This window comes from Sorex araneus, chromosome X (assembly GCF_027595985.1).
Source record: "Sorex araneus isolate mSorAra2 chromosome X, mSorAra2.pri, whole genome shotgun sequence".
NCBI classification, from domain to species: Eukaryota; Metazoa; Chordata; class Mammalia; order Eulipotyphla; family Soricidae; genus Sorex; species Sorex araneus.
Window position 1 is genome coordinate 248,875,514 of NC_073313.1, and position 25,730 is coordinate 248,901,243.

At 43.9% G+C, this 25,730-nt stretch overlaps 1 protein-coding gene across 1 annotated transcript in view; it reads left to right on the plus strand.

Moving 5' to 3' along the window:
- The window catches only part of XRCC5 (X-ray repair cross complementing 5), a 119,395-nt gene extending 94,851 nt beyond the window's left edge, over positions 1–24,544 (plus strand). The window contains exons 17-21 of the mRNA XM_055121576.1: positions 9,750–9,859; positions 12,980–13,076; positions 15,586–15,653; positions 23,270–23,344; positions 24,299–24,544. Of these exons, the coding sequence (XP_054977551.1) occupies positions 9,750–9,859; positions 12,980–13,076; positions 15,586–15,653; positions 23,270–23,344; positions 24,299–24,313 (365 nt within the window). The 3' untranslated portion in view covers positions 24,314–24,544. The remainder of the gene's footprint in view (positions 1–9,749; positions 9,860–12,979; positions 13,077–15,585; positions 15,654–23,269; positions 23,345–24,298) is intronic.
- Positions 24,545–25,730: the final 1,186 nt, after the last annotated feature.

Here is a 25,730-nt window from a genome sequence, read left to right on the forward strand (position 1 = left end):
TACCTACTAAACAGAGGGCATTCTTCTTTTTCAGTTTTTAGAAAAAAATTACCTATATAGAACAGTGTTTCCCAAAATGGGTAATGGGGGCGAGGGTGGGGGTTGGTAGTAGCCTTGGATGCTCTTGGTTGGGGGTCAGGGTCAAGGGGCTTTCTGGTTCTTCTCTTAAAGAAGGTCGATTTCCAGGGGGATGCTGAATGGTTCTCTTTTTTTCTGAAAAAGTTAACTTACATGCTCAGCCAAGTAAGTGTGAGCACCTCCGCCTTAGACAGTGGTTATTTAAAAATCTCTGATACTTGATATACCTACTTAAGAATCACTCTAGTCCTCGAGGCATCCTGGATCCGTGTGCTGCCTCCCTTTGGCCCTTGTCTGCAAACCCACACTCGACTGGACGCTGCCGGCTTTCCTCCATGCCAGGGCCTGGTACTGATCACTCCCCGCATCTCTTCAGCTGCATGCATGAATTTCAATTCCCTTTCAATTACCGACTTTTAATTGGATTCCGGTGCCAGATTGGTCCCCTGTTCTCCGGAGTGTTTCCCCTTCTGTAGGCACTGTTACCAGGGCTCCTTGCTTCCTCCTGCTCCCAGCCTGCCTTAGCCCGATGACGTCCTCTCGGAGAAGACGCTAGACAGACACGGTAAAATCGCTGCAGGGTCCAGCTCCTCCACCTTCCCTCCCGCTCTGCCCGTCTGGGGTGGGGTCAGTTCTAGATGATAAGGGTCTTAACTTTTTCTGCATCGCTTTTATTTTGTGCTCCGTGTTTTAGATTCGGAGGCCCTTTGGAAATGACAGGGAGCCTTTTTTCTCTCTGCCTTGTCCGTTTCTTAGCACTACCCCCAACATTCACTTCTCAGCATCTGACAGAAGCATGACATTAATGAGCCAAAGAAATCACTTCCTCATTTGAGGAGAGGCTCCGCCTTGAGTTTCTTATATTAGCATCATGCCCCAGTTTTGTACTTTAAGTGCAATCCGTTATGGAATCAGGGGAATTCGTTACACGAAAGTAGCTGTGCTTTGGTCTGTAGTTAACTTCTGTGTGCCCTATTTATTTATTGATATAAATATTTATTGATAACCTTCAGGCTTTTGTAACTTTCAGGATATATTCAGCTGGGTCTTTAATGCTTAAATTGAATGTTTTTAATAATAACTTAAGGCTATAAAATATCATGTCATTCCCTTATTGACTTGGAATTTTATTTTTTTTGCAGCTGACTCAGGAGCATATCTAATATTGTATCAAATTTATTTAGGATAAGAAATATTATTTATTCTGAGTTTGTTTTGGTATTTTTTCCCAAGGGGATCTTAATGGGTGCGGAGGGGGGGTTGAGGGGCACCCCCAACTGTGCTCAGAGCTTATTTCTGGCTCTGTGCTCAAGGATCAGTCCTGGCATGATTCAGGGGACCATATGTGATGCCAGGGACCAAACTGAGGTCAGGTCGACTACATACTAGACAAGCACTTTATTTTTTTTTTAATTTTTTTTCCTTTTTGGGTCACACCCAGCAATGATCAGGGGTTACTCCTGGCTCTGCACTCAGGAATTACTCCTGGTGGTGCTTGGGTGACCATATGGGATGCTGGGATTTGAATCCGGGTCTGCCGCATGCAAGGCAAACACCCTACCCGCCCTGCTGTACTATCGCTCTAGCCCTAAGCAAGCACTTTAATCCCTATATTATCTCTCCAGCCCCAAGAAAAATTATTTGTACAAAGTGAAAAGGCATGTTGTCATGTTCTCACATAAGGGCTAGCCAGACGCCATTCTTCTAGCTTCTCGTTAGCTCACCCTGTCATTTGTTTTTCAGAGTGAGCTATGACCAAGAGACTGTGTCATTCTTCCTGCAGCTAGAGTAGGGCCCAGAGTTCAAAGGAAAAGAACAGGAGAGCAATCTAGCAGTCTCCAGAAATGGAGTCTAACAAAGTCTTTGCATTTTCTCTGCTCCTTGTGCCTGGGGTTTTAATTTAACACATCAATGAAAAGGCAGCATTTAGAGTGGGGGGGGTCGGGGGAACACCCAGCAGGATTTACTTTTATTAGTGCAATTTGTAAGAAATTACTGCATTTAATGAGAAAATCGTTAAGCATGAAAAAAATGGGCTGTGACTGAACTTGTGGAGCTTAAATGGTAGGTTTTAATTGAGTTTTTTAGTTATTGGTAAGAGAAAATAATAATAATAATAATAGAGCTCGCCCAAGATCTGTGCTGTTGAGGTGGTCAGCACTTCATAGGCCTTAGTTCAATTTCCTGTGCCACCAGCCAAGCATAGTGTTATAGCAGTGTCATTCACCTCTTTGTCATTGTCACTGACACTGTCAGTTGTCCAGAGGGCGGGGGCAGCTACTTCTCTCTGCTAGAAGAAGAAGTGGGGTGGGGAGAACAAAATTAAAGGAGTAGTTTCTGGAGCGATAGCACAGCGGTAGGGCGTTCGCCTTTCATGCGGCCGATCTGTGTTCGATTCCTCCGCCCCTCTCAGAGAGAGCCCGGCAAGCTACCGGGGGTATCGCGCCCGCATGGCAGAGCCTGGCAAGCTACCCGTGCATATTGGATATGCCAAAAACAGTAACAATAAGTCTCTCAGTGAGAGATGTTACTGGTGCCCGCTCAAACAATTCGATGAGCAACGGGATGACAGTGACAGTAACAGTTTCTAGGATGCAGATGGACCGACCAGGAAGGGACACAGAGCTGGGCCAGACTTTACTTCCCGGGGCCCAGCTGCTTACACAACGCAACATTTGCATGTCCTTTTCTTTCCTAGTTGTCTGTTTTGTTGCTGTCCGTCTATGGACTGTTTTTTCCCGAGTGAGGATACTTGATTAATGACCATGGGACTAAAGTCCAGCCTGCCAGAGCTGGGAGCACAAACGTGAATGTGATTTTCCCCTTGGAGTTTCAGCTCCATGCTCTTTAGGAAGCAGAAGCAGGAAGGACGTTTCAAGAAATATGTCAGTGCATACATCTCTCGTCCTTAAGGGAACAATAAGAAGGATGCTTTCTTTGGTACTTAAACTTCCAGAAGTCTGCTTGACCTCCAGCAGAACAGAACACAGGGGAGGGACTCCGTTGTTTTCGGGATCCTCTGTTTTATCATCATCAGCATCCACACAACTGTTTTAGTTGTTCACAAATACCAATCCTGAAGGAAAGGGAAGTGTCTGTAGCTGTGAAGATATTTCAAGTAGGAAAGAAAGTCAAATTTTTTACATAATTCTATTTTTGTATATATACAATTTTTTAAAAATTTAATGACTTGAAGAAGCTTTAAATATCCTTGTGAACGTTTCTATAACTTTTAATTGAATTTCCTGTATCCTTCCTCACCAGAAAAGGGAAATATAACACCTCTGCAATCTGTCTTCCCTTCGCTAAAGAATCCCTATTAATTTTTATCTCATTGAATGGACTGGTTCATGTGGGTACATAATTACAGGCCAGCTCATGTGCTTCTTAGTTCAATCCCTTCCCCTGTGTGCACCAGGTCTCGGGTAAGATTGAGAGGCCTGGGGCAGAGCTGTCCCCTACAGGCTATATCGTCTGAGCATCCATGTGTACTGACTTCATGGGTTCAGTGAATGCGAGACTGGGAAATTGCAGGAAGTGAGGAGTGAGAGGCCAGGGGATTGTCTCTTTCTATTGTTATAGGCGACACACCCCGAAAATGCTCCCCGAAGTCAGTTTTGTCTCAAATCAAGGAACCTTTAATTAGCTGGCCAGTGACTGCTCTCTCAAGCCCAGCCTGGCTGAGAGAGGCAAGGTGTAAGAAGCAAAAAAGCAAGGGTCTTTTAAAGGGCCAAACCAATTTCCTGGAATTTCACTACACAAGCAAGCCAGTTTACAGGAGCCAAACAAAGCAGTTAGCTAAACAATCCACTTTTAATATAGCACTGCAACACTGTCGTCCCATTGTTCATCGATTTGCTCAAGCGGGCACCAGTAACGTGTCCATTGTGAGACATGTTACTGTTTTTGGCATATTCAGTACACCATGGGTAGCTTGCTGGGCTCTGCCATGCGGGTGGGATACTCTCGGTAGCTTGCCGGGCTCTCTGAGAGGGATGGAGGAATCGAACCTGAGTCAGCCGCATGTAAGGCAAACACCCTACATAAATTAAAAATAAAGCAAGCAGTAGTTAAACTAAAACCAAAAGTAAAGTAGGCAATAGTTAAACAGAAACTAAAAATAAAGCAATCAGTAAAATTGTCCAACAATCAGTAAAATAGCCAAACAGCCAGTAAAGCAGTCAAACAGTCGGTTGATGCTGGAACTGAAAAGGGTTACACTCTACTGGTCCACTCCCGTCTCGCGTCCTGTGTAAAGAGCCAAGTGAATACACACATTCTGGGCATTGAAGCCAAGAGTAAGGCAGTTGGTTTCTTTCTCAAGGGACGAGGTCAGTCTTCCCTTGAGCAGCATCTTCTCCTGCCACTGGACTGCTCCCTAGTCGCCTTCCTTTCTGCACACTGCCAAAACGTCCTGAGGACTTCCGGCTATTCCTAACCTCTGGGTTGTTGGACCTTCTGGCTTTGCGACTCTCTTATCACCCATGTAACTGTGACCTGAGTTGACAGGTCTGTGTTAAATATCCAGTGCTTTCTATTCGTCTGGTCCGACCCTGCCAGATATATATGTACTCTTTCCACTGAAAATGGCAAAGTTCTATCCTGGAGATAGAAGGAAGCACATTTGTGATCCATTTCTGTTTCAGCCGCCTATATAAAAGCGTTCTTCCTAAGCAAAGGTTTCTTGTAAATTTCTATCTTAAGACAAGTGATTCTACGTTCCATGTGGATTTCGTTGGTGGTAAGACTGGAGTTTTTGCTTAAGAGTTTCATTTGCTGCTGGGACTACTCCTTTTTCATCACTTAATGACTGACCTGACCATATGTTGATTTAGGCACTTGATTTTTATTGCCACTTTACAGTCTGGCTTGGTAAACAAAAATGGTATCATTGTCATGACTATGTAAATCTATTGTTTGAATTTTACTGCTGACACCTACAAAATGTGCACCTCTTTCACGAACAAAAATTCACAAGCCGCCTTGATATAGTGAGAAAAATAATGCAGAGAAGCATTCTGAGTAGTACCTGGATTTGGCAGAATTGTTTGAGGGGGCCTGATGGTCCTTTATGTCTTATATGTGACGGGCACGTGGCCTGCTGCTTTTTTAGCTGTCACACACGGGGGGGGGGGGGGGAAGACTCACAATGAAGAACTTCCTTCCATTTGATTAGAAACATCTGCTCAGGGAGGTACAGTCGGTGTAAGTCAGAGGCTGACAGCCACGTAGCCCCCCATATCTGGGTTTTGTCGCTGCATAGCATGAAGGGTGATGATCTGTCTTGTAGGACTTTGGGCAGTTCTCATGTTTTCTCCGGAGAGGGAAATACATACATTTCAAATTGAAAAAGAAAGCACTGCCCTTTTCCTCTTACATCGCAGTTCTGAATTTCGATGATGGTCTTTGGGTTTTCTTTTTTTCTTTTTTTTTAATTGACCCTCTCGACACCCCCACCCCCCACCTTCTACTTCCCTTGATTATTTTTACTATTATTGTGTGGTGTCGGGTCACAGACAGAAACTTCATTTTGGTGCTCACATATACTTGGTGGCTACAGTGTGCCAGGAGTTGGACATTTCTGGCATTGTGGGGGTGGCCGTTGGTGTCGGGGACAGTCCAGTGCTAAGACTCGGCCTCACCTGTGCAAAGCGGGCTCCTGGCCACAGAGCTTCTGGGTCCTGGCTAGCATTTTTAATGTGAACTATAGTTGTATACCCGGCTGAGACTAATTTTGTGTATCAGCAACTGGATGGGATTAAGGGAACATTCTGCATTAATATGTATTCTCCATATTTAAAACCCCAACGTGGGGCCGGAGCAATAGCACAGTGGGTAGGGTGTTTGCCTTGCATGTGGCTAACCCAGGTTCGATCCCCGGCATCCCATATGTTCTCCCCAGCATCATCAGGAGTAATTCCTGAGTGCAGAGCCAGGAGTAACGCCTGAGTATTGCTGGGTGTGACCCCCCCCAAAAAAAAAAAAAAAAAACTTAACGTCCAGAACAGAGATTTTTGCTTTTGAAGACTCCTTGAGATAAATGAAGGTCTCCGTGCCTTAGTATCCCGAGATGAAAGGCTCTTCCAGTCACCATTTTTTATATTAGCTACTAATGAGTATTATTGAACCTCTGCCTAATTCTGAAAAGCATTCTGGTGGATTATAATTGGGGTTGTGATTTACTGAGTATGAAGACTGACAGGCCATTCCTCAGCCCTGTAATTGATGTCGAAGCAGAGAAAGGTGCTGTGGTGATCATTTTCTTCAGGCAGGATCGGGAACAAGAGCAAATCACACTGCAGTCTTACCAAAGGTGAATATTATTTTTGTCAACCGTTTCTTCATTTCATTTTTATTAAAAAATGCCAGGGAAATGTGAGGAGCCACCAAACTCTGGGAGGGAAAACTCTGGCTGTCCATCCTCCAACTGATATTCTGTATATTGTAGCATCCATCATCCACCACAGCTATTCACTGATATTAAATAGTTCATTAAAGGCAGTGAACCACAGTACAGTCCAAGAAGAGGAGGGACAGAATTCAAAATGATGGGCCACATACATAGGCCACGTGACAGATGATTCCTAGGCAGAATCTAGGAATCTGCAAAAATCAAAGAACCTGGTTCTTTGTGGCCATTGGACTTCTAGAAAGTTTGGGTATCTAGTTGTGTTTCTGAGTCCTCTAGAGGACAGGCCAGAATATTCTGCCATAAATAAGATACACAGACAAATACACGAGGACTTCATTTTTAACTCGAAACAGGGTCAAAGGACCCCCCGCCTCCATCTTTTTCCAATCTCTTCTTTTCCATCTACTTCCTAAGAATGGATTGTTGCTTTTCACTTTCACTTTGACTTTTCTGAGTAACTTCTTCAGTAAGATGGCCTGCCCGTGCGTGGCCAGGGCCAGAGGGGGGAATTTCAGGTCAGCATGGAGTATATTTTTGCAAAGCCATCAGCTTCGTCTAGTCGCCACATGGGCTCTCAGGCAGAAGGACTCCCTAAAGTTCACTCCCTAGTCCTTCCCACATCTGTTTTTTTTTTTTCTTGCGGTCTTTAGGAAATAGTTTGGACTCCGTGGCCAATTTTCCTATTTAATTTCTTTTGTAGTAACTGTGATGTCACAGCCTGCTGATTCTCTGTTGCCCTCCCAAGCCTTCTTAGACTCCTCCTCCAGCTCCCTTTCCTCTGTTAGAACTCTGAAGATCGTTCCTTAAACGCTTGACCTTCAAACCCTTCCCCATGCCATGGACTCCATGCAGTAAGCCTTTCACCTTTTTCAAGCATACCATGTACTTTTCTGCATGTACTCATACTTTTTGCTCTTCGTGTTTTCTACCGTACAATGGCCAAATTCTATTTTTCATGACCCGGCATAACAACCTTGCTAGACTCATGAAATTTTCCCATAATCACCAGGTTTTTTTTAACGTTTCAGTCTGTTATTTCTCTACAACTCATGCCCTCTTCCCACTTACCTCCCATTATTTATGCATGCCTTCCTAGACTTGAGGCGCCTCAAAAGCAAAGATCTTATCTTCCACTGGATTATATGTCCCGCAAAATATATTGTAGCATATTATGTGTAGCAATTATGCAATAAATTCAGACGAGGGTAAATTTATGAAAATAATCACTAAAGCAGAGAGAGAGAGAGAGACATTTAGCTTGCTATGATCTCTTACTCTCATTTCAGGAGAAATGAGAAATTTGGAATCTTGGAGATGAACAACGCTTGGTCTTGTAAAGGCTTTTATTTGTACCTCAATACATAACTCTGAATAGGCTTTATATCAGATTGATATAAGCAGAGCTTGGCTTTCTCTAGGATAGCGAGTCATATAGGGAATATCAAGCATTCCTGTTACTGTACCTGCCCTAGCTGAACAATGGAGATAAATTCTTGCACTTCTTGGTAACCCGCTGTTCTGCCTACTCAACAGAATTCTCTTTTTCACTTTGTTTAAAAACATACATTTGCACCTTATTGATATATATATTTTTTTCAATTTCACTCAGTTGTTCCTTCACGGCTGCGAAACACCCTGGTAAAGATGTAGTATGAAATTGCAGGGACACAGTTCTTTAATCCTTCCATTTTAAATATAATAGAGATCATAATCTAATCGGCAGAAGAGATGAAAGGGTCACTGGGAATATTTTTCTCTTGCTGCGAAACTGTTGTATTGGAAAACACTTTGTCTAGGTTTTCAGTTCTTCTCACATGGTACCGTAGGAAATAAATTGATAGCCCTGAATTTCGTGTTTTTTCCTGAGGCACCGGGCATTTGCCCAGAGCACCGTGATTCAATTAGTGGCCTTGAGCCTTACAGGTGAGCTTGAAAGGCGTTTTCATTAGTCCTGTGCACACATGCATTCAGTGCTATTAGGAAGCCCGGACGAGGCGGGGATTGTGGCCAGTGTGCATTCTTAGAGTTCTCGGCCATTCAGCACACGGTGCTGAATCGGTTAAGGTAGTTTCAGGGACAAGCAGAAATGCACCCGTCAGCGGGCGTGTTCACCTCTCCTGGATTTGCTTTACATGGATCGCGAGGGTTCGTGTTTGACCTGCTTGTTAAGTTACAGATCCTGATTTATGTTTCAATTTTTCCTGTGCTGTTTTTCCTCCCGAAGAATTGTGTGTTGCGCACTTCTGAAGCATCCTCAAGTTGCGTCCCTCCTTGAGAATGAGAAGATTGTATTTCCTCTTTCCGTAGCACTTGACATAGTGCAGCCTGTTGGGTATTGTTTATTAAGAGCCATAAGCTAAAGAGTCCTAAGCAGGTACACAAAACATTTGGGTCCAGCCAAGGACAAAAGCTAAGTAGCAGTGATTTTCCACTGTAAAGGAACAGAAGTCTAGGCCCGGTCTTTTCTGTTCTAGAAGGACTGGGTGTGGGGTTGGAGCGATAGCACAGCGGGTAGGATGTTTGCCTTGCACGCAGCCACCCCAGGTTCGATTCCCAGCATCCTATATGGTCCCCTGAGCACCGCCAGGAGTAATTCCTGAGTGCAGAGCCAGGAGTAACCCCTTTGCATTGCCGGGTGAGACCCAAAAAGAAAAAAAAAAGGACTGGGTGTTTTCTACAACAAAAACCTACCGGGACGGGTAGAAGACGGGTGTTTTCAACTCTTGACTTTTCCCTGCCTGGAACGATTTGGTGCTTATCCAAGGTGGAATCTGGGAAGAGAGGAGAGTGTATTTTCTACCAGGAACTGCAGTTTGGAATTACCCAAATAGCCCCTGAATCCTGAGGTGAAAATGTTTTTCAAAAAGCACCACCCACAGAATTTTAAAACTAGCAACTTTGTATTTGTTTGAAATCCCAAAAGGAGCATTTAGCTTTAATTCTTAGCACTTGTGAAATTAAATTTTAGCTCTGGGTAAATATCAACAGGGGTGATAGAAATTAGACTTTAGTTCTTGGTAAATATCAGTAAGAATGACCCAAACATCTCAAATAGAGACCTTGGGGATCAGCATCGTGCAGCTCCTCTCCCCTCCCCCGCCAGCCCCCTAAAGAGAAGGATGGCTCCGTGCCCACTGACGGTGAGACCCCCCCACCCCCGCCTGCCTGCCCCGCAAGGCGTGTTTGCAGGTGCACGAAGAGGCAGGCGCTCCTGCAAGCATCATTCCCATTGAGGAAAACTCACTGTCTTCTCTTCCAGTGAGTCAACAGCTGATAAATCACATTGAACAGTTTTTGGATACGAACGAAACAGCCTATTTTATGAAGAGCATGGATTGCATCAAAGCCTTCCGCAAAGAAGCCATTCAGGTAATACAGAGCCGGCCCGCCTCCCCTTCCTGAGCAGTTGGCCAGAAGCTCCCTCACCCCACCCCCTCTATCCCTAAGCCCCACCCCACCCCACCCCACCCCACCCCAAATCATTTCACTATAAATAGCAACGTATGCCAAGCAGAGTGTAGAGTTCATTTTCCACTCTGTCGTTTCTGAAGAGGAGGAGAAAGAGCACGGGAGTGGAAGGCGTTTTATGCCCTAGAGGTGTTTATTGACACTGCAGCCCCTGTGATACATGATGCTTAGAGAGAGCCGGGGGGAATTTTCATTGTAACATCTGTTGGCTCAGTCCTTGTATAGGATGGGCCGTTCTTTAGGGGGTTGGCTTTTGGGGTCATATCTGGCGATTCTCAGGGGTTACTCCTGGCTCTGCACTCAGGAATTACTCCTGGCAGTGCTCAGGGGACCCTATGGGATGCTGGGGATCAAACTCCGGTCAGCTGCATTCTAGGCAAATGCCTGCCCTGCTGTACTCTCGCCCTGGGCCCGGGATGGGCTATTCTAAAGGAAACCGATCAAAAGATAGGAATTATTGAGACGGATTCTCAGAAGATAGGTACTGGAGTCTCAGTGCTGGAGACAGGGGTGGAGAGAGAGAGAATACTGAAAATTGCTTTGCACGCCTACCCACCTTTTTGTGCGGCTTTATTATTGTCAGGAATTTTTTAGAATATACTTCCAAAATCACCCACCTCCTTAGAAATACAGCTGATGTCTAGACATTTATTTCTAAAATCTAAATGAGTGAGCAAATTTGCATTAGAAAGTGTATATTTTTTAATTTAAATTTTATGGTTTTTTTTTAAAAAGCAGTTTTAGGGACCAGCGCAATGGTACAGTGAGTGGTTAGGGTGCTTGCCTTGTGCATGGTCGACTCGGGTTCCATACCCGGTACCCCATATTGTCCCCTGACAAGAGTGATCCATGAGCACAGAGCCAGGAGTAAGCTCTGAACACCACTGGGTGTGGCCCCCCAAACAAAAACAAAAGCACAGTTTTAGTAGAATATGTGGTTCTTATGTGGCTGCTTACCAAATCTTTCGACTGAATGAACACATTATTTTTGCATGGGGAGGAGCGGGGGCCACGTTCGGCTGCGCCCAGGGCTTATTCGTAGCTCTGTGCTCAGGGATCACTCCTGGTAACCCCGTATGTGGCGCCAGGATTGAACCCAGATCTGCCGCTTGGAAGGTAAGCTTCCTACCCACTGTACTATCTCTCTGGCCCCCAAATTAAATTTCAAAAAGTAATAAGAAAAGTGTTAAAATTGGAATAAAGTAAGCAACTCAAAAATAAATGACCAAAAGCTCTGCAAATAAAGCAGAGTTTTTGACATCATCATGAGACTAAGGCTGATTCAGATATAGAGAAATTTGATTCAATGGGAAAGTTAGTGAAAGAGCCAGAAAGATAGTCCAAGGACTAGAGCACTTGCCTTGCATGCAGCTTACCCCAGTTCAATCCTGGGTATCACACATGGTCTCTGGAGCACCACCAGGAGTGATGCCTGAGTACAGAGGCAGGAGTAAACTCTGAGCACCACTGGATGTGGCCCCCAAGTCAGAAAAACCAAAAAGAAAAGGTAGTGAATTATACATTGCTTTTCAGCACTGCCCCAGGCTGGATGAAGTGTTTTGATGGCGCTTTTGTTCGGTGTTGCTGCCATCAGTCTTTGAAAGTAGCAGGAGTTCATTGGTTCTTTAAAACCTGGAGAGCTGGGGCCAGAGCTATAGTGGAGCAGGTAGGATGTTTGCTTTGCACATGACCGACCCAGTTCAATCCCCAGCACCCCATATGGTTCCCTGAGCACCTCCAGGAGTTATTCCTGGATACAGAGCCAGGAGTAACCCCTGAGCATCCCTGGGTGTGACCCAGAAAGCCAAAAAGGAAAAAAAAGATACGGAGAACTAGAGAAAGATAAACAGGGAAAACAGAGGACACTTTAGGGATATGTCAAATCTATATTTTGGGGGAGGAGGTGAGTTTGGGCAACACCCGCAGTGCTCAGGACTTATTCCTGGCTCGGCACTCAGAAATCACTCTTGACAGGCTTGGGGGCACCATGTGTGGTATGAGGGATTGAACCAGAATCAGCCACCTGCAAAGCAAAGAACCTTTGCACCCCGGATAGAGTAGGGAACACCAAGTAAAATGTGGTTAGAGACCCCTCGTGAGAAGAGAGAAGCGTGCCGAAAGTAGACTAGAGACTGAACACGATGGCCACTCAATACCCCTATCGCAAACCACAACACCCAAAAGGAGAGAGAACAAAATGGAATACCCTGCCACAGAGGCCGGGGCGGGATGTAGAGGGGACGGGATTGGAGGGTGGGAGGGATACTGGGTTCATTGGTGGTGGAGAATGGACACTGGTGGAGGGATGAGTTCTCGAACATTGTATGAGGGAAACACAAGCACAATGTTGGGTAAATTTGTAACTGTACCCTCACGGTGACTCACTTATTAAAAAATAAATAGATAAAAAAGCAAAGAACCTTTACCTGCTGTACTTCAGGGTCGCCAGCCCCTCAAGGGAGTCTTTACTGTAAAGACTTTTTAAATTACAAAAACGATAAAATGTTTCATAATTGGGAAAATGTGAATACTGACTGGTGGTTTCTGTTGAGGAAATACTCATTTTTTTAAGCATTTTTTGAAAGTAAATATTTTAGATCCTGTGTACTGAAATATTTATAGGTGAAATATATGATGGAAATCTGCTTCAGACTCATCTGAGCATCGTGTGCAGATGAAATGAGATTTGCCAAGTTAATAATTATCGAGGCTGGGTGAGGGATACATGAGCATTCATTAAATGTTTTCCTCGGTTTATGCTTGATATTGCCTGTATTAAAAATTAAAAGGACAAGTACTGGGCCACCAGAATAACTCTGCGGGACTCTGGGAAGCTTTCTGCCTTCCACACATGGAAGATTTCGGGTTCCCAAATGCACAAAGTCACAGTTTGCAATTCCAGTTTAGCATTACTCAAAGAAGAATGGTCTATATATTTTTGTCATAAATATGGTCGCTTCAGAATATACAGCATTTTGGTCTGGGGGTGACTTGTTCTTGTGTTTGCTTTGACAACCACAGTTTTCAGAAGAGCAGCGTTTCAACGATTTCTTGAAGGCCCTTCGAGAAAAGGTGGAAATTAAACAATTAAATCATTTCTGGGAGATTGTCGTTCAGGGTAAGCTATCCTTTGTCTTCTCCTACCCATACTTTAGCTATTGTCACTGTTCCTAAATATAAATCAAATCGTGATGTGCTACGTGGGAACCCGTTAGCTTTCCCTAGGGGTTTGGGGGACGCTCAGGATCCAAGGCACAGAAACACCTGCTTTAATCGGCATTTCCGGCGTGAGAAACAGCCAGGAATCACAGCAGGCCCACCGGCAGCTCTGCAGTCCAGGGCCCTTGTGAGCCCGGTGCTGCCCCGTTTCTCAAGTCCACAGCCCCTCTAGTTCACCTGGACCTAGCACTTTCCTTGGCCTCACCCTCCGTGTTGAGGGCCCCCTGCCAACCACATCCTTGAGCTTTCCAAACCAGCAGACAGCATCCTCGTGCACCAGAGTTACTTAGTTCCTCACTTTTTACAGTGACTGTGCACACAAAACTGAGGAAAGAAGGCCGCCTGGGTTCTTTCCATTTTAGGTTTGAGGTATAAAGGCCCTTCTTGCTCTTTTTTTTTTTTTTGGAGCCTGGCTTGATCTTTCAGATACTGTCTATTAAAAATATATGCTGTGAAAACAGTGTTGAAAGGACAAAACTTTTCACTGAAAGCCAGACCCCCAAATTAGTTTCTATCTGTCTTCCCCCCCCAACCTCCCCCGCAAGTTGCGCTCCTAACAGGCAGCCTTTCATCACATGGGCAGCCATTGTCCTGACACTCAATTTTTCAGCCCTTTAACTTCCACACTGGGGAGCAAAAGCAATTAGAATAGGTGGTGAGTGGGGCTTACTCAAATCACTTTTGTGTCTCTGCTGCCAACCCAGTAGATGAAAGAGATTGGTTTTGGTATTTATTGAATGCCTCCAGCATATTGTTTGCTAGGAAAAAAATAGGCTTACAGGACATACACAAACGTATTTTCGGAGAACTTACATATTACTGAGAGGGTCCGTAGTACCTGTGCCATTTCTCGGTACAACTTCATGTTTAGTGCGGGTAATTTTCTGGAAATGCATTCAGGCATCATCTCTTTGAAGCTGGAGAAAAACTTTGGAAGAAGAGAAAACAAGAGGCTAGGTTTTTTTTTTTTCTCTCCTTGATTTGCTTTCACGGAACCAGAAGTGATGTGCTGTGCGTGATGGTGGTGTGACCACCGTGGCCGCATGCTTCCTCCCGACCTGACGCCTCTCACTACTTCATCAATCGCCAGTGGACACTACTGAAAGGCAGAATGCCTACAGATTCCCCTACTGGGGACATGTATAAAAATAAAAAGAAAAGGCGCGGGCGAGGGAAGGGACGCCTCACCGCACCGAGCCAGGCACAGGGCCTAGGGCAGCAGCGCTGTTTCTCCCGCCACCCGAGTTCGGTAGTCTCCGGCCGCTTCCCCACCCCGGGGAGGTTGATGGTGATGATGTGGCAAGCGAATGAAGGAACGGAGCCAAGATGGTTGGTCTCACTTGCAGTTTATTCCAATCTTCCCTCTATACTCTCTCCACCCTCACATTCTCTCCGAACCCCTTTTATTCATCATGCCCTTCCAAAGGGCGCAATACATTGACATCACCAAAGGCACCCAAAGATCTTACAGGAAGAACATTGAGGCAACATAATTCTCTTGTATCTGCAGGCCATTAATCTAGGTTCCCCCCCCGCCCCCAAAGGAGATACAAAACCAAAACAAAGCTTTCATTGGGCTGAAAGCACTCGGATTTATATCCCAAAGACTGGGCTAGGCCAGAGCCTGGAATCTACAATGTCAAGTCAGGCCTGGCTAGCACCTAAAATCTGCATGTCAAAGATCAGCTAGGCTTCTGTGACAAAAGGGAAACTGCCTCTGAAATTAACTCCAGAACGCAGCTGGAAAAGGGGAAATATTCCAACAGGACGGATGAGTTTGGACCAATGTATACAGACCAACGTTTTCAGGTTCTACCAGCTATGGTATAGCCAGTTTGGTGACTTTTTTTGGATCTAGACATGCATACATTTCTTTTCATACAGACTTATGGTAATAATGTCCTCAGATACACAAACAAAAATAGTATACCAAATTTTAACAAATAAAAGCATTTGCCTTTCGGAGAGCAGGACAAACCTGTACTGAGCTTCTAATATATATCCCAGTGAGGTATAATAAAACCTGGTCTCTGCCTTCAAGAAAAGGATAGTTAGGAGGTAGAGCAAATGTGTAAGAGAGTTCTAAAGGTAATGGGAGTGAGCCATTTTGATAGGATAAATGAGATAACTTGGAAATTCTGAATGAGAGCTTATTTCTGTCTGGGGTTACTCAAGGGAGGCTCTTGGAGCATTTAAGATGTGACCCTTATTTTGTACAAAACATAGGGAAAAGATCGTTAATGGAAGGAACAGTGTGAGTTAAATGCCTCTCCAGTTCTTCTACAGAAGAGTGCATTGTATATTTTCAAAATTCTCCAATGCAAAGATGGGAAGAGATGTGATCAAAAGGCAGGTGGGATTAGGTTTTTCTTTGAATTTTGAGCTTTTCCTTGTGAATTACTTTTCAGATGGAATTTCTCTGATCACCAAAGATGAAGCCGCTGGAAGCTCTGTCACAGCTGAAGAAGCCAAAAAGGTACTGATTGATTATTCCCTATCTTTAGATGGATCGTTGCAGGAAATATTTTCTTGACGCCCGTTTCTTTCTTCAAGAAGTCAAAGTGTAAGGGAAGCTAATTCAGTGTACCCATTCCTTGTTCAGCCAACCAGCAAACTACTTCAGCGGTAGTGTTCTCGTGGAAGAAATGGTAATCTCAGTTTCCTGTAGACTGCCGTAATGCTTCTAAAACTTACCTGTACTCCAGCTTCAGTACCTGGAGAATTCCTGAATTTCAAGCTTAGCCAAGACCCAGGGAAAAGGCAGGAAATCATCTAGGCCAGTGATGTGATTTCTCAGTTCTATCTTGGCCATGCATTGGTCACCTTTTAAAAAAATAGTAATTCCTGAGTGCATGAGCCAGGAGTAACCCCTGTGCATCGCCGGGTGTGACCCCAAAACAAAAACAAACAAAAAAATAGTAAATAATGACCAGGCTTCTCCCCAATATTCATTTCTCTTGAGATGGGTCCTGGACGTGGATTTTTCTTGTTTTTTAAACCCTCTTAGGTGATTGTAATGACTAGTAAGGTAGAGAAGCACAGGTGTCCTGGCACAAGGTCCATCTAATATTTTCCATAAAAGACCAGCTATTTGCAGATCTTGTGGCCTTCGGAAAGCCAAAGGGCCTGGTCAGAATCTCCCTGTTTGGCATATCAGTGTTGGGTTTGATTTCCTCTGTAAGTCAAAGGCACGTGTCTGACACAATAATCCTTCATTATACCTCAAGGTTGTCATGAAATTTGTATGAATCTAAATTGAACAGCCCCAAGTTCTATGGTTCCTGGCATTCATCTCCAGACAAAGTCACCATCCAGTTTTGCTAGCACAATACGTGGCTGTGTGTGTGCAGTTTCGTTCTAAGCCTCTACTAGGTACCATGCTAGATCGAATGAGAAGAGAGGGGTTTCTCACCCTAGAAACTGTCCAGGGTGGAAGTGGACAGGAAACCTTTCAAGATAGTGGAGGGAGACACGGACAAAATACTGCGCTCCCCAGTAAAAGCGCCTGGAATTTTCAAGCCACATGACTCAGATAGCTGGTGATGATTGTCTCAGAAGGGGCTTCATCAGATCTGTGTCCCCTTCTGCAAGAGTCCGTACTGAGTGCCGTGGGCTCATTGAGAGCAGGTCATTGAACTGCGTGGTTCTTTGTTACCATATCCAGAAGCACTGTCACTGTCACTGTCATCCCATTGCTCATCGATTTGTTCGAGCAGGCACCAGTAACGTCTCTCATTGAGAGAAGCGTGGGTAGCTTGCCAGGCTCTGCCACGCGGGCTCAATACTCTCGGTAGCTTGCTGGGCTCTCCGAGGGGCGGAGGAATCGAACACGGGTCGGCCACGTGAAAGGCGAATGCCCAACCGCTGTGCTATCGCTCCAGCCCCATATCCAGAAGCATGATAGGATAATATTCCCCTCTTGAACTGGAGTGTGTCATTCAGGGCTCTTTGAATACCAATGGAATGTGCTGGTTGGGAGCTAAGGGGCTGGAGGGAGGGGGGCGTTAGGGACATTGATTTGAAAGAATTGCGGGAGTTGGAAAATCTCAAGTTTGTAGGGCATACTAACAAGTTGGAAACTTGAGCAAGTTTTCTACCTACAGTCAAGATTCCTTCCACTCATCAGATGAAGCCTAATTTATATAGAGAGGGTAGTCTCTTTTACCTAAAGTCAGCTACTAATAAATACTAAAAATCAGATTTATAGAATCCCTGGTTAGCAAAACCTAGACTGATGTTTGACATAACTGGGCATCATAGTCAAGTCAAACCAGCATAAAAGTAACCATTATACAGGGCCAGAGAGATAAGTACAGGGGTTAAGGCATTTGCCTTGCACACTGCCAACCTCAATTTGATTCCGTGCCCCAGCACTGTCAGGAATAATCCCTGAGTACAGAATTAAAGGTAAACCCTAAGTAACCCCAGGTGTGGCCCTGAGACAAAACAAAGACATCATTACGAGGCAAAGGCTTATCAAAATCAAGTTTTGCTAAATAATTTAAATAATTCATGCCAAGTAATTTCATGTTAGCCATTCCTGCTTTTCGTCATTATCATCCAGGTGAGAGTGGAGTAGCTTGTTCTCCTGGCAATACATCTTCCCCCAAAAAAACGTCGGACCTAAGTGAATTCCAGGATAGAGAGAGAGGAGCAAAATCTAAGAAAGGATAATGAGCTCTTGCAAGCCGTCTGAGACTTGTTCTGTGTTGCACATGCAGTATCGTCAGAATGTAAGAGCTCGAAGCCTAAGCACCAGGAATTTTAATGTCTGATAATTAAGCCACGGAGAGGAATTTCTGTTATCCCTAGGTATGAGTTGGTGTCCTTAGATGATTCAAATCTCAGCAGAGCTGATTTCAGTGGATTTTATGCAGCGCAGAAAACTTCACCCTCTTTGAACAGGGAGAAAACAAAAAGAAATGGCAGAGGGAAGCTTGTTCCGGGTCAGCGTCACTGCATAGCCCAGTAGGGCTGACTTGGGCAGGCTCTGCTTTTGTTTCTGTGTCCCTAGCACACTCAAATCCTGTTTTTCACCACGAAAACATAATCCTTTGCATTAAAAGTATTTTAATGGGCCTCTGTTGATTTTGAACGTGTAGAGGGGGACATGTATGTATGGATGATGAGAATTACTTGTGGTTTTGGTAGGGGAGTTGGGCTTCCGCTGTTTCTCTTGGCCAAGTCGGGGAGGTATAAGCACTCTTGACCATATATTGAAGCATTTCATTTGCATTGCTTTCAAAGGAAGTGTTAGGTTTGATCACTTTCCAAATAGGCAATTAAGGAAATTTGACTAGACTCAGAAAGATTGAAGAGCAGTCTTCACAGTCCATTGAAAAATTTCTAGCATTTCTCATAACTTCTTTAATGCTGGCAAACTTTGGAGTTATTGCAATAAGTGTTGATGATTTGAAAGGAAATAATTATCCAGGGATGTCCATTTTAAATGGACACGAACTCATAACTTTTCATATTGTAAAGAAAGCCATTTCAGTCTACTCTTTCTAGAAATTTGTAGACTTTATGAGTCTTTCAGGAATGTAGGTAAGTCAGCACCGCCGCAGGAATGAAAGGTCGTTCCTTTAAGTTTACTCATACCTCTCACTTCAGCATGACGCCCAATCATGAATATTGTCCTTTTATATTCATTGATCTTGTCACTGCCACCAGTCAGTTCTTTGTTTGGCCTTTCCTGCCCCTGGTTCTCATTGTTAGACATGTGATCTCCATGTGAGCTGTGGCAGCGCCTGTGTGTGTGTGGCTCTGTATGGCTCTTACCTGGCCGTGGCTGGGTAGAAGTGTGATGCTGGTCCCTGAACATGCCAGGAACAGCTAGGAAATCTTTTGTCCCAGGCCACCTGAGCACAGGATCTGGGCTTGTGAAATGGTCAGGGTGGGCTAACTCTGCACTTTAAGTGCTTTGGAAGGTTTTTGTTTGTTTTCCTTTGGATTTCTTCTTGCCAGCCTGCATTAGGATTGCAATCGTGATTCTCTTTCAGGAGTTACCATGGTCATCAGGACACTGTTGCCAATGCCTGGAGACATTTCTGCTAGTTCCACCAGGGATTGGGGTACTGACTCCTTGTGGAAAGAGGCCATGGCTGTTGTGACACACACATCCCCCTCCTACCCAACTCCCCACCCCCACAATGCACAGACAGCTCCACGGCAAAGAGTGGTCTTTGGGTGATGACTGCGGAGAAGCCCCCAAAGTTGATGGTGATGGTGGAGAAGTACAGAGCCAGAAGCATTAAACAGGCCAGATTCTTAACTAAGGCAGAGAACATTGGCTGAAGTTGTATAGAATTTTATTCTGCTGGAAAGAATCCTAATGGTCTCCTAGCTGAGTTTTTATTTTTAAAACTGAAAGCTTACAAGGAAGCCTGATATATAAACCAGATAAAGGCAGCGCTTTCCATTGAACACAGAAGGGAAAGTACATCCTCCCACCCCCCACCATGGCTTGAGAATATGTTTCTCATGCCATTCCAAGAGAGTGAGCTCTAGCTAAATAATCATTTGATACAAGCTTGGGCGGGGGGTGGGGGGGCATCTTTTTGGCACTTGTCCTTATAACCGCCTGGTTGGCATTTATTTCCCACATTAGAATTGTAGACACTCAGAGCTTAGCACTCTAGTTATTTTATAGATAGGATCAAAATGGAGGAGTTGGCCGTTGCAGCATCTCACAAGTCTAAACAACCCTAGAAACACTCACTAGACTCTTACTCTAGCCATCATCCAGCCACATCATAGTGTTTCCTGTCCATGCCGCCACCTTAGAGGTAGCCACTGGCCAGAAAGGATGCTTGTGTTTCCTCCTCAAGACTACAAACATTTGTGTGTGTGTCCGAATGTGTAAGGAAATCTGTAGGCCTGACAAAGGATAAGAAAAGATAAAATTTAAGAAACGTTTCTTGAGAACAATTATCTCCGTTGGCCCCTCTTAGACTCCATGATATTTTCTTTTGCCTCTTTCTATATTTTTGCCTTAAATCCTTGGAGTACTTGTTCTATATGTATAGTCTAGAACAAGAAAAACAACAGTGAAAATAATCACATTGTTGCTTTATATTTTAGCCCTTTATACTTTTAAGACAATTACAAATTTTTATTGAGGTGGAACATATGCAGTAACTGCACATATCTTACTTAATTGATGAATTCTTACAGATTCATGTATCTGGATAGCCGTCACCCAGATAAAAATATAGATCACCTCTGCATCACCCATGAAGATGCATTCTCCAGTGCCCTTCCCTGTCAGAAACTCATTGTCCCTCGGAGTAACCACCATTTTGAGATCTGTCAATTGAGAGCAATTTTGCCTAGTAGCACTGTAGCACTGTCGTCCCTTTGTTCATCGATTTGCTCGATCGGGCACCAGTAACGTCTCCATTGTGAGACTTGTTACTGTTTTTGGCATATCGAATATGCCAAGGGGAGCTTGCCAGGCTCTGCCGTGTGGGTGGGATACTCTCGGTAGCTTGCCAGGCTCACTGAGAAGGATGGAGAAATCGAACCCAGGTCGGCGGCATGCAAGGCAAATGCCCTACCCACTGTGCTATCCTTCATCTCCCTCATGGTCATTCTTTAATAAAGCTATGTAGTATTCCATTCTCTTGATGATGGAGATTTGTGATTGTTTTCAAAACCTGTAAATTAGGAATGAAAATGCTACAGCTCATTTGTATATGACATTTCATGGATACGGGCTGAGTTTATTTCTAGAGTTAGAGTAAAAATAACAATAGAATTAGTAGATAAAGTAAAAGCATTTTTACTTTATAAAAATAAAAGTACTTTATCTAAAACTTGATAGGTGAGTGGTGGAATTCCTATTTTAACTTTGGGGAAAATTATATAAGGGACCACCAGGTTACCAAGGGTTGCTAGGTAACTAACAAAACTATGGCAGTGTTTCTCTCCCATGCTGAGCTGCAGGATTTCTCTGCCGTGCTCTATGGCTTTCATAGTATGAACTAAGCTACAGGTGGCATGATGAAGTCAAGTGTTTTGCCATTTAGACAAAAGCATGCAAATAGATTGTTTTCTCTTCTATAGATCTGCATCCTGGTGATTCTCTGAGAGCCAAAGGAGGCCATATGTTATTAATTTGGGGATTGATAAGGGTCAGAGCACACACTTAGAGTTCTTCAGCCTTACGAAAGGACAGGAGTGGAGATTATTCATTCCATTTTTCTACTTGTGGTCAGGATTATAAAGTTCTCCGAGTAAAGACGTTATTTCTTGGTAACCCCAAGTAAATGACACTGGTTTAAAAAGGGAAGAATTCTGTCGCCGAAATTTTTATAGCCTATTTGCTAAGGAAAAGAATATAAGGAAAGATGAAAATTGACTCCTACTTCTTTCTGACTACCTTCAGAGAAACTGTTGCTTTTATTGAGAAAAGCAAAGCCAATAATTGAATTCTCTGCGAGATAGCACTACTTTCCTGTTCCTGCAAGCCTGGAAATTACTTGCAGTTAAAAACACTGATGATGAGGAGTCATGTGTATAAAAGACCAGCCTTGCCTGGGGCTTTGGGAAGGAAAATGGATGGCAGCCTAGCTTTTAGCCGTAATTTGCTTACCCAGTAATGTGAAGCAGATCTGTCTGATGGAAAACCAGCTGCAGATGTTTAGATGCTTGATGGAAATGAGAGTTTGTTTGCTGCCGCTATGTTTCTTCCTAGGAACTTGGCCTAATCTCAGAGTTGTGCCACTTGTGTTGAGTTGTATGTGTAATGCCCACACTGTGCAGCAGTTCTGTCTTAATGTACCCTGAAATCGCAGTGCAGAGGGGGTTTTGCGAATGGCCAGTGGGTAGAAGCTGAGGCTATTGGAGACTTGGTGCCAGAAAACATCAGGAACTTCCTAAAGTCATCAGCAAATACCTGCCACATATTGTGCTACAAAGGAATAATAATGAAGGATGTAGTAGACTGTGGAACCATTGAGCCCTGGGGGCTCGGAAGGGGCTGGTCATGTGTGACCCTACCGAGATTTATTGTAAGACGCAGCTTTAATTGGTATTCTGTGCACCCCATCTGGGTAAGTCCTATCCATCAGTCACAGACTGGTGATGAAAGGGACATCACATGCGGGTTAATGACAATGAGTAAAGGGGGAGAGGAACAAAATTAAAATCATTTAATACTGACAATTTGGAGATGCATAAAGATTAATTTAGGGACCTAAGATCATATAATTTAATCATTAGACATTAATCATGTGCAAATACATATGTATTTGATACTTTATCTGTTGTTAGCCTATACGTATCTTTATTATTAATCAACCAGTATAATGGAATTAATGATACACACACTGCATTACATTTGTTCCAGACTGTACCTGCCTTGCTAGCCTTTTCTCTCTCTTACACCATTGATTTCCAGCATCCACCAAAATCCAGTTAGGATCAATGAAGAGTGATAGCAAGATCCATAAGATGTTTAGGGAAGAAAATTTTATATCTCAGTCAAAACCCAAGAGAATGAGGGGTGAAGTGACTTTGAAGAGAGAAAGTTCAGGAGGGTGGTTGAGTACCATCTCTCCAGCCCCTGAAATCTGGGGTTTATCTTGGACTCTTACAGACTTTCATTCAGGGCCTCTTTCTCCATAATCTGTTTCTTAGAAGTTCCATGTCTCCAATTCTAAACTGATTCTAGACATTTTCTCCCTCTTCGCAAGATCTCTCTGCTGTAGCTAGTTTGAACTGTTCAACCTCAGATTTAGTCCTTTCATCCAGAACCCAGTGCAGCTGTATGCATCAACTTGCTCTTTCTTTTGGACCATTTGCAGCGAGTCTTCACTAATGAGCAAGCCTCTCCGGTTTGCATGTGCAGGGCTATTCCTTCATCAGAAGGGGGAAACAGGAGCTAGAGAGAGAGCACAGCAGGCAAGGTGCTTGCCTTGCATATCGCCAGCTAGGGTTTTATCCATATGGCCCCTCAAGCCTGCCAGGAGTGATCCCAGAGTACAGAACCAGGTGTAAGCCCTGAGCACCGCTGGGTATGACCTAAAAAACAGCAAAGAGAGAGGGGAACGTGTTATTTTGGTATCATACCTGGTTTTCTTTTCACAGTTTCTGGCCCCCAAAGAAAACCCAAATGACGAAAAAGCAGCCATGCCTGAGGAAGGTGGCGATGTGGATGATTTAGTAAGTAACTTTAATATACACTAGATGTTCTAATGATTTCCATCATGTGATCTACAAATGCAGATCAGAGGCTGCTTATCTGTCATTGACTGCCTCTTCTTTGTATTTAATTCCTAACACACCACAAGTGCCCTTCACTATTGCTTATGTCATTAGAAATTTACTCAGGTGAGTCACTTCGTAATGGAAATTCTGCTGGTCTGTGATCTTGGTTACGTTGTTCATTCCATTTAATCCTCTCTTTTAAAGAACTGGAAAAGAGCTGAGGAGGCTCTTCCTTTAGAAGCAAAATGGTACACACTTTACCAAAATTGCTCTCACCCAAAATAAGCAATACAACATGCAATTTGTGTGGGTTGACAAATGAAACACCGTCTTTTTAAAAATTCTAATTCTCAAATGGTTGCAATTAACTTCGTATAAACAAAACAGACTGGTAGACATTTGGGGATCGCTCGGCATGATCACACCACGGCTGGGTGCCCTTGGAAGAGACGGCATTCATACACATATTTATTTAGTGAAAAAAAATAGTTTTAATTGAAACTTAGAAAAATGTGAGGGGAGAGAAAGAGAGGAGGTGTGTTCAAGAGAGAACATGAGCTTCTCCAACGTGGAAAAAGCAGGTAAAAGAGACAAACTCGTGAGATATAAGTTCCTGGGAGAACACGGGCTGGAAGAGAAAAGTCTCATGCACGTGTTCCATGTTTAGAAACCTTGTGCCTCTAAGCCTTGTATGACAGCTGTACAGCAAAAATCACTCAGCCTTTTTGGGGAGAGGTTCTTAGTATTGTAATGAGGAGATGTTTGCTATTTCATCCCTTGCAGACTTCTAAGTAATAAGTGTGCAAGCCTAGGCATTTGACCGTGAAGAGAGCCTTTGTATTTAAGTTCTCTTACTCGTGAGGCCCTGCTCAGGTCTGGTTCCATCTAATTGGTTGTTCTTGTTCACAGCTGGACTTGATCTAAGGTCATGGATCTGTGAATCAGAGAATCGCCATCACTCTGACGCTGGGACTTTTACACTCCTTAAGAAGCCATTTACGAAGAACCGGGGTCTCTGGAGATGATCCCTGCAGGTTCTGTGGGAATGCATCTCATAATTCTCTGTGGAATAAGTGTATTACTTAATTACATTTCTATTTTCAAACAGGGAATAATTTAGAGCCCAGTTTATAAAGAGTCCTTGTTATTTTCTGATCAGTGTGTTGTTTCTTTTGTTTGGCGGGGGGTGGTAGGGGGGTTGGTTGGGGGTGGACGAGGAAGGAAGAGTGATTGGACACACCCAACTGTACTTGGGGCTTCCTCTTGGCTTCGTGTTCAGAACTCAGTCCTGACAGTGCTCAGGGGACCATATGGGGTGCTAGGGATTGAACCCGGGGTCAGCTGCATGCAAGGCAAGTGCCCTACCCTCTGTGCTATCTCTCGGGCACTACTGTTTCTTTTGTGGTCTTACTGATCTCGCTCTATTGCTCACGTCTTTAGTTTCTTGAAAATGAATTTTGAGGCCAGAGAGATAGTACAGTGGGTAGAGCATTTGCCTTGCACGTGGCCAACCCAGGTTCGATCCCTGGTATCCCATATGGTCCCCCAAGACCATATGGGATACCAGGGAGTAATTCCTGAGTGCAAAAATTACTCAAGTAGTAACAACAAATAATGTTGCAGGAGTAATTCCTGAGTGCAGAACCAGGAGTAACCCCTGAGCATTGCCAGGTGTGACCATCCCAAACAGCACAACCCCCCCCCCCCCCCCGCAAAAAAAATAAAAGATTCTATTCTGATCCAGTGCAGGATTGGATTGCTCATGATTACAGCCCCTCTGAAGTTACTTCATCACTGGCATGGTCATTGGTGGGTTTCTCTGCCCCTCCCAGGGGGTATCATGCATTGTTTGATCCTCCAGCAACACCAACAACTTCTGCACTCATCAAATGCTGCCATGTGTTTTTTTGCCACAAGAAAGCAGGCTTGGGAAATCAGGGCTCAAGTCTGACCCTTGTCTCTTAATTTAAGCCTTTGTTCACCATTTTACTTTGGTTTAATATGTATGTAGTGACTTTTCAGCAAGATAGCAGGGAGCACACGGTTTCCACAAACCCACTTTCAGCAGTGAGTTATGGTGGTACTCTCCTGAAGAAAAGATGCTCTTTTGACCCAACCTCTGATCTATCAGTAAACCTTTCAAAAGAAAAAAAAAAGCCTAACTCAGTAATTCACCACCATTCATTGGGATTTTATCATGTCATCACTCTTTAAATATTTGCATATTTACTTATGCTATTCTGACTTTTTTCTTTGTTTAATGAAGAAAATAACCACAGTTTATTCTACCCTTGCCTAAGTGCCGCCATCCACTTTCCTTCAACCAAGTTCAGTTGTAATG